The sequence below is a fragment of the Bidens hawaiensis genome, unplaced genomic scaffold, assembly GCF_021521415.1.
Source record: "Bidens hawaiensis isolate Kalapana, Puna unplaced genomic scaffold, B.hawaiensis_p1.1 tig00027056_1, whole genome shotgun sequence".
Classification (NCBI taxonomy): domain Eukaryota; kingdom Viridiplantae; phylum Streptophyta; class Magnoliopsida; order Asterales; family Asteraceae; genus Bidens; species Bidens hawaiensis.
Window position 1 is genome coordinate 203,305 of NW_027494355.1, and position 9,274 is coordinate 212,578.

Sequence of the window (9,274 nt, forward strand, 5' to 3'; positions counted from 1 at the left end):
ACGAGCGGCTAACGACGATCCATTTAAACAGCCCTAGTTCTAACCCACAAGAGAGAGAGAGAGAGAGAGAGATGTAAATTATTGAGGTATTTTAACGGTTAGCAAATACAACTGCTATCTACTTCACTTATCTTTCCACATATCAAAATTATAGGAAAAATATGAGATTTTGTTTAATTCACTCCTACATTAGAGTCCACATCCTTATACTCCATACCTATAGCGCAAGATATATGTTCATTTATTTTTAGTTACGTTTGTGAACTATACATTTATATTGTTAACAAACAAACATAAACGAACAAAAACACACTTATTTTCATAACGAACAGACACAAACAATAACACCCCTGTTTGTTTAGTTGTTTATGTTCGAACACTTGTTCAGTCAAAGTTAAACGAACGGCCACAAAAATGCTCCATTCGTGTTAGTTCAGCTCGTTTGCAGGCCTAAAAACAGGTCATATGGTGGGTTGTGAATCTCCAAAGTGCATTCCTAATGCATAAATTTACTCTGGAACGTCCAAAGAAATTTGTAATAATCCATATTATTTACGTTTTTTTTGGCGTTATGCAGGCAGCTAAAGTAGGCATGGGCTCGACAGTCTCTTCAACTTTCCTACCAAATATTGCTTTATTTTGGCATATAAATAACGATATTGAAAAGATACTGGCAGATTACGTTCACCATGAAATGACCCGAAGCCTGATCTTGGTGTTAATGATGCACTGTTCGTTTAAGATCAATTTATACCAAAAGCTTTTCATTTTATAAAAAAACGTCGTCAACAAATAACAATGTCATACAAATGATGTTCAATCAAAGTTAGAAAATGACAAAGAAGATACAGACAGAGTAATCGAAGATATGTGACAAATAACAAGAATAAGTTTTATCTTTAAAAAAGCCGAAAAACATGCAGAGATACAATGAAAACTGGCTATCTAACTGGATTTTAAAGTCAATATACCTTACCGATACAAAAGAAAGATCCCATTCCATCCAGTTAGTCTGGTTTCTTCAAGTTGAGACAATTATCTGCTGCTTCATTGAACAATGCCTGCACTTGTTTCAATTCCTTCTCTGACATCACCAATACCATTATTAGCATGTCAAACTTATCACATACCATCACGCAAGATGATTATTGTATCTCATACAGGGAAAAACAAACTAAAAAGAGTGATAACGTTTCAATTTGCAGTATTTGAGAAAACTGACTTTTAGGGTCAAAAGACACATATTTTAAAACGATGAAAGCATATTGATGATTGAGTGTGTACATGTAAATTTATTATCTGATTCGAAAAAGTCACAGCTATCACACTGGAAAACTGAGAAATATGTTTTTGTGATTCTAAAGTATTTTGACCCACCCCTTATCCTACCCACTCATTTGCTACCTCGATATTTTCTCTAAATTATAATGGATGGCCATGTGGTTTACCCATATAAGAACGTTAGTCCCTAACTTCGAGAAATTGCATTGGTGGTCCCTAAAGTTCAGTCAAACGTAACATAAATGGTTCATCCACTCCAAGGACCATCTGTGTTACGTTTGAGTGAACAGTAGAGACCACCAAAGTTGCAGTGTATGTAAACCACAAGAACCAAAGTTGAGTGAACAGTAGAAACCAAATTTGAGAATTGCCGCGACTTTGAACTAACAATGAGTTATCTGATTTTCTAAAGTTAAAATATAACTCTAACTCTAATTTGAGCCAAGAAATAAACCTAAAAATCAGTACGACATTCATTGGAAAACGTAGGAAAATAATAAAAATATTGAACTTACCTGCAGCCTCAAGTTGCTTTTGTAGTTCTTGACCAACAATATCATTTTCAGCCTACGCACATAAGTTCATTATATCAGTAATATCACAATCCACACTCAGTTTGTTTGTTTGTTATCATTATCGGTATAATAAATTGGGTACCTGAAGTTCTGCAATTCTTTTTAGCTGAGCTTCCTCACCGCCTTCTGAAAATGGTAGAGCAGCTACCAATGCATCAAACTACACACGTTACAACACGTAAATGTTATTCACAATGAACCCAAGGTTGTGTTCATAAGTTCCCTAACTAACTATTTCATTTTTAAACTTGCAATAATCAGTTTTAACTGTCTAAATACACAAATATAATTTCTAATTTTGATTCTAGTTCTTAAAAATTCTCAATAATCACTTTCACAAAGACACATCCAAACATCTAATTTCAATCAATTAACCTAATAAACCCTAACAAACCCTTTACCAATTGGTACCTGTTTAGCAGCTTTAACGAGTTCAGCACTGAGAAGCTTAGGTGTTTCAGCTATATTATTACTCGGCGATTCTTCGGTGGTAGGATTAGGAGCAGGAGCGGCGGTAGGTGCGGCGGCAGGAGGTTCGGGGTAATTAGGTGAGAGGCGAACTGGAGGCGCGTCTCGTTGCAAGGTGCCGAAGGTATTGAAGGCGATTGCAGCGATGGTGTTCACTTGTTCCTGTAATTGTGATATTATGTCCATCTTTTCGTTGTTTGTTTGTTTATGTCTAATTGTCTACAATTTTGAATTTATGCCTTTTGATTGATGAATGAAAATGAAATCAAATCACGGAGGTGGGTTTGGGGGTGAAGATACAAGTCGACCGATAGCAAGTTCGGAGAGTAAATAACTGGAAACCAGATTTAAATCATCCAATCCAAGTTTATCCAACCACAGTTTAGACACGATAAACGAATACATAATACGAATCTATACGACTTTAATAGGTACTCTTTGGTGTAACCTTTAACATGTTTCATGTATGTAGACACTGTTAATTTTCGTGTCCAAACATATAATATACCCGTTTAACTGTTAAGTACTCGTTATTCATTACTATTAGTACCTGATTAGATTTTATTATAAATAAAAATATATAATAATGTAATATGTTAAATACTGTAAATTTATATACCAAACAATCGAACGCGACACACATCCTTTCAATCCAACATCAAGGATCGATTCTCCCTCTCTAGATCTCCGGTAGCCCGGTGGTTTCCCTCCACATCTCCGGTATTCGCAACAATTCGATTCTCCAGTCTACCTCTCCACGTCTCTGATTCTTCAGTTGTCCGGCCTCCTCGCAATTACAGTGGCGCCACCGGCCACCGAGCGGCTGAACCTTTCTCCAATTATCTGACAGGTTCGTGTCTTATCGTGTATACCAGGTATTAGCAGGTTCGTGTTTGGGTTTGGGATATATGTACACAATAAGTTTTTCTCATGTACAGGTTTATACAGTGGCAGATCCAGGAATTTTTTTTCAGGTGATGCACTAGTTTTAAATGATTCAATTTAATGGAATCGAATATAAAAAAATTCGGGTCGGGTCGGTTTGACGATTCGGGTCGGTTTATTACATCATAATTCTTTACCACTGGTTTAATTTGCGAATTATAATATAAAATTTAACAAATAACTTAGCAATTAACAAATTTATCTAAACGATTAACAATATCAAGAACAATTAAAATATGAATCTAAACTCACTGTCATGGTCGGAGGATTCGAGAAATAGTAGCAACAAGCAAGACTGGAGGAAGGCGGCTGGAGAAAGGCATGAGCCCGCAAAGGACGGCGGTGGTCTGTGGTCAGCCGGATGCCCGAACTACCGGATAAGGAGGTGTGGCGCCTGACCGCCTGTGTAATCATGATAGAGAAGGGAGAAAGGCAGAGAGTGGTGTTTGTAATTGTATATATGTTTTAAGTTTAAGTTTATGAAACCTAAAAGATAACATAAAAACACTAAAAAAAGGGGGTGTAAAACGGATTTGAACCTATGGCCTTTAGTTAAACAACTTAAAGAATTATCCAACATACCAACGTCTTATTTTCTTTTCAACATGGTTCCTTTCTTGAGTCCCACACCACAACTTCCTCTTTCTTCATCATAAAACCTTAAATTCCATTACCGCCATTGCCACCCGAAAAACTATACACCTCTGTTGGACTTAATTTCCGTCCTCGAGTCAATGAGGCGGGTTGGGCCGACTCATCGAGCCTATGATGAGTTCGTGTCTTGTTTATCAAGTTGGCGCGTGACTTGGTTTACATGGAATAAATTACTTGGTGAACAAGGCGAACCAATGACTTGGACAACAATGAATTTATTTATTAATTAATTGTTTAAATATGTTTTTACTAATTAGTGTTTGAGTATAATAAGGAGTTTGTATTCTAGTCTAATTAGGTTTTCATATTTAAACTAGTATATATACCTGAGCTTGTGGGTTATATCAAAAAGTGAGTTAGGAGTTTAAGTATTTGTAATTTTCGAGCTATGAGAATTACAAGATCGAGCTTATGATCTAAATTTCGTTTTTGTGTTTATTGATCCTGGTAAACAAACTTCAACCTCCACCACAATCACCACCACCCACTTTCACCCCACCCCATCCCATTTTTTTCTGCTCACCAATGTACCGCCATAGAACCACCACTTCCCTTAAACCGCCATGGACGTACCACCAGAAAATCATAGATCGCATCACTAACTAGACAACCCTCACCGACAAGAACATCACACCATATCTAATGGATGTTCAAGGATGGTGGTGGTAGTTACGATTTTTAGGGATGATGCACCTTTACTCTAGCGAGAGAGAGAGAGAGATAGAAAGAGAGAGGTGATTGCTACATGAAGATGGTGCGGGTGGTTGTAAACCTTGGTCGGTGGCTACAGTTGTTGGAGTTTAACCGGTGATGGCTATTGGGTTGGGTGGCGATGGTGATGCAGGTTAGTAATGTGGAAAAAAGAGGAAGAGGTGGTGTGAGATCAACGCATTTTAAAATTATTTTAACATTTAGAAAAATGTTATGTCAACAATAATACTAACGAGTTAAAGTCTAGTTAGTTTGATAGTATCAAAAGAAAATAAGTTAGAAGTTGAAAGTGATAGTAAATATTTTGTTGGTTAGAGCAAATGAAATTTGAGATTATTTAAATCGAATAACCTTAAAATACATTCGTAATCTTTAGTGATTTAAAACCACCCTTTTTCATTCTTTTTTTAATAGTCACAATTTTTGGCGTTTCGATTCCACTATACTTTTAAAACTTCACTCTTGAATTATGAACCAAGACGGATGTATGGAGCAAAATCAATCAAACAAACAGAGAGATGATATGAAGCATAATTGAAATCGAATAATTACATTGATCTACTATGGATAATCATCAACATTAGAAGCTTAGTATCCATAATGGGTGAATCTACATCACGTAGATCATTAGCAAGGTTTCTAAGGTGATGATAGTAGATGCTAATGGACATTGTACCTTTTTTTGGTGTTACCACAAGTATTTTGTAAATAAAGTATAGAAGACATCTTATTGTTTAGAGAGTGTACAGGTCAATATTGTCCCAAATAGTTTTCCGAAGTATATTAATTAGTGGTTATGATTTGTAAATGATATGTTTGTTTTCATCTCGCCATCATATACCGTACTTTATAAGTGAGGTTTTATTAGGTGCACAAGAGAGATTCTAACACATATTTATAGCTTATAGTCTTCTACAAATATACATATAGGGGTGGATTAATATACCAAATTTCTTTTAACAAACTATATCCAAATTTCTTTAAAAGCATTTAAGTTACACATGAGCTTTGTATCCTTTATAAGATAGCACATCCAATTAATGAGTAAACTAAAGTTGCTAATTGTATTAACAAAATAAAAGTTGGAAGGGTTCAAGGGCATAGGGTCTTATTAATATTATAACTCTTTCCGCATTACAGACCTTATATGTTCTTCTAATAGATCAAATGAATTATTCTGTTTATAGCCGTACATTGAAGGAACTAGTCGCGCAAGGTTTACAGAACCCTGCAAGAAATGTTTTGAAAAAGGGTTAGGGAAGAGGCATTCCTCGTTTAAACACTTCCACGTGTCTGAAATCATCTGCTTGACATGAGGAGACACTTGACATATGATCCATCGTGGCCGTCTTGATTTTCATGCTGCTAGAAAGATCGTACATATAGAGTCATTTACATATCGCAATTATTGTGTGAAAAGGATTGGCTAATGTACCCCTCCGTTTAAAGTTTAATCATACCTGATTCCTAAATACATTAAATTAAGAAGTTTTGTAGCCTCTTAGTATGAAACGAAAGTGCAACATGAAAAGATAAGGGATAGGATAAGTTCAGCCAACCCGTCAAGTATCAATTATACTATATTTGTTAACATGAGAAAAAAATAAAAAATTAACCTGTTCAGATTCCAAATCATCTGTAAGACACAGAATTTTTGAAACAGATGATACAATGTCATGCTCATTGTCAATAAGGTTCGCATTTTCTTTGATGACGCCATCACCAAGGAGAAAAAACATGTGAACTAGGAAAACTTGTACACCCGAACTGATCATCCCATTCTTCAAGTATTCTTCCGACTTTGGAATATGCCCAGAAGCAAACCATTTTGCTTCCACCAAAAATGCATTAAACAGTGTCACCCACTGCAAAATTGTTTTGGAAAGTGTTGTAGAAGTAATAATATATTGGATAATAAAAACATTACTTGCAAGCAGTTTGGTGTTTGTCCCCACAAAAGTGGCGCGCGTGGGTTCAAATCCGTAATGACTTTCTCTTTGTGTTAGTTAATAATTTAGTTAAATCTGAATTTCACAATGAACAATAGATCATACCGACTTTCGTAAGGATTTTAGGGGGTTAAATCCATGTTTGTCATAAACTCTGCGTGCAATCTCATTTGTGGTGTCATATAAAGCTTTGAAGGATGACTTCACATAGTATGGAAGTTGCTCTACAGGGCCGATATCCCACCTGCATAAATATATATATGTATGTATTAATGATCGAAAAAATTGGAAAGTAAAACATGAAAAAATATGAAATGATGCTATAGTTTGTTGTGTACATGTTGACCGCTTCTGTAAGTAAAGTAAGTTCATTAAGGCTCCCATAGATATCAAAAATATCATCTATGATATAAATGAGCGAGACGGTTTTTGTGAGATCGATTCTCTGCTGCGACAAGGTCGGATTTGATAAGGAAACCATAGGCACAATATACCACTTTAAAGGTTGGTTCCTTGCAAGATTTAATTCTTGCCCCAACCCTAGGTCATCCCACCACCTACGTACACAAAAAAGTAGAGTAATCAGTAAATACATATGATTTAATTCCTTCACATCACAATATATTCAAATATTATTATTAAGATAAAGGAAATCATACACACGTGCATACCACATACATACACACGAACATACATGTTTAGTATAAACGGTTTATATATAATCAAGGTAATAAAGTTGTAGAAAATTTGGTTAGTGGAAGTGCTAAGAAATAATTATAAGACATTTGTGTTGGTAGGATACTAGGATGAATTGTGAAAGCAGGATGATATGTTATATATATATTAGAGGGATACATCCGACTATCCCAGTAGTGTAATGTAGTTAAAAGAAAGAAAATTGTGAATTGCACCTTAAGATTTCATTTATTTCGGTCCTGCGAATGGACTGAACCATCCTACTTTCCACCTCTGCTAATTCTTTCAAGATTTTGGCGTCAAAGTCTCTGGGGGAGTTATGTAAACTGAAGCTCGTGAAGTTTCTTCGGTTTGGATTTTCAAGTGTATATTTAACCATTTGGGCTTCTTTGTCATCAAGAAAATTGAGTGTTTTTTGCAGCATGTGGCTGCTAAATGTTGCAGCTTCGTCGAGTATGTCTTCTCCCTCTATAAATAAATGTGAAGCTTCATATAGTTCCATTAAACCTCTAATGTCATATTTAAGATCATCAATAAACTTATCATTCTTTCCCTTGAATTGCTCAAAAATATCTGCCGAGACGCGAAAACCTTTCTGCCTTAAGATTCGAAAACATAGGGAGACCTCGTAGAGATATCCCTGTTGAAGGAAATCTTTGTTAATCAATTGAAGGTAACACCTTTCAAGAATTTGATTGATCTCATCTTCATAGAGATAATCAAGTCCTAGCCGTTCAAGAGCATCGACCGTTAACAGATCATCGAATTTGACATCATTAGTATCATTGCTGATCAATTCCCGAACACTTTCTACCAATTTTCCATGCTTTACATCATTGTATTCTAGCGTACGCTGCAATGCATATTTGGAAATAGTTTAAAACATAAGAATGAAAAAAGAATTATATAAACAATTATAAAATTCTAGAGGTTGGTGTATTGGTGGACCCCAGAAATTTCTCCATGTGGGGCGGAAATTTTCTATAGATCGTTTGGCTATTACTATATAATAATTTCTTTTGATCGGTTTATGGTTGGGTCATATTTAAAAAAATACAATCAAACTAATTTACATATAACTATTAGAAAGACGAAAAAATCTCCAAACTAACCTAAAAATACATCAAAAGACCTCATCGTCTTCATCATAGCCTTCAACCGGTGAAAAAAATGGAACCTTTAAATGGGGTTTCTGAGTAGAATTTGTTTTTTCAAATTCACAATATTAAGTCGGTAACTTTTTTCAATAATGACTTTTTTTAATGTTATTTTAGTTTTATTTAGATGATATGATAATTAATATTATGTTTTTGTATTATAATAAATTTAAAATATGTATACATATATATTATAATAATAAAACTAAACAGTCAATCATAGAATATAAATCAAACAGAAGAGGTTTTAATAAATATACAAAGAATAAAAGAAAATAATAAATAAATAATTAAAATCATTTATAGTGATTTTTAAAAGTTGATGGTGCATTGATGCCAGCTTTTTGTCAATGCTTTAAATCATTTAAATTTCCCGGTAACTAAAACTTAGTCTTTTCTTTTTCTCAACGCTTTCAAAAGCTTAAGGGGCGTGGTTGGAAAATTTTGCAGGGGAAGCTCGAGATTTTCAGATATATATAACACTAAAAGAAAAAATTCTGAGGTGGACGACAGCCCCCTTCCTTTCTCTTTAGGTCCGCCTCTGGACTCATTGCACATTGCTTGCCATAGGCTCATAGCTCCAGAGGTGTCTAAGCATCGATAAACATGTTATAGATGCCTTGCTTGTCATTGCTCTAGAGGTGCCACACCTTCAACACTTAGGCAATGTTGATTCCCTACTAACTTTTTATGTTTCTTGGGGATAAGTAAATTTGCAAAAATGGTAGGCCGACATGGTGTTTCACATTTGGTGCTTGGGCAATATTCTTGCCCGACACATGTTTTTATGTTTCTTGTGAAGGAGGAACTTTGCAATAATACTAAGGCTAAGGTAGTG

The 9,274-nt window shown here is 35.0% G+C and overlaps 1 protein-coding gene and 1 pseudogene across 1 annotated transcript; both read right to left on the reverse strand.

The window, feature by feature from the left end:
* Window positions 1–880: 880 nt before the first annotated feature.
* Window positions 881–2,668, reverse strand: LOC143574548 (mediator of RNA polymerase II transcription subunit 21-like). Its single transcript, XM_077059140.1, has 4 exons — window positions 2,268–2,668; window positions 1,939–2,016; window positions 1,797–1,848; window positions 881–1,084 (listed from the first exon to the last, which is right to left on the reverse strand). Exons 1-4 carry the CDS (start codon window positions 2,508–2,510, stop codon window positions 1,008–1,010), a joined length of 450 nt encoding a protein of 149 aa, XP_076915255.1. The 5' UTR covers window positions 2,511–2,668; the 3' UTR covers window positions 881–1,007.
* Window positions 2,669–5,751: 3,083 nt separating this feature from the next.
* On the reverse strand, window positions 5,752–8,132 carry LOC143574539 (putative terpene synthase 13; annotated as a pseudogene).
* Window positions 8,133–9,274: the final 1,142 nt, after the last annotated feature.

Bases quoted from the DNA above. Each gene is read 5' to 3' on its own strand.
- LOC143574548 (XM_077059140.1), bottom strand. From the start codon at position 2,510: ATGGACATAATATCACAATTACAGGAACAAGTGAACACCATCGCTGCA. The intron at 2,017-2,267 runs GTACCAATTGGT...TAACGTGTGTAG, and splicing joins TCGTTAAAGCTGCTAAACAG to TTTGATGCATTGGTAGCTGC. The intron at 1,085-1,796 runs GTAAGTTCAATA...TGGTGATGTCAG, and splicing joins AAAGCAACTTGAGGCTGCAG to AGAAGGAATTGAAACAAGTG.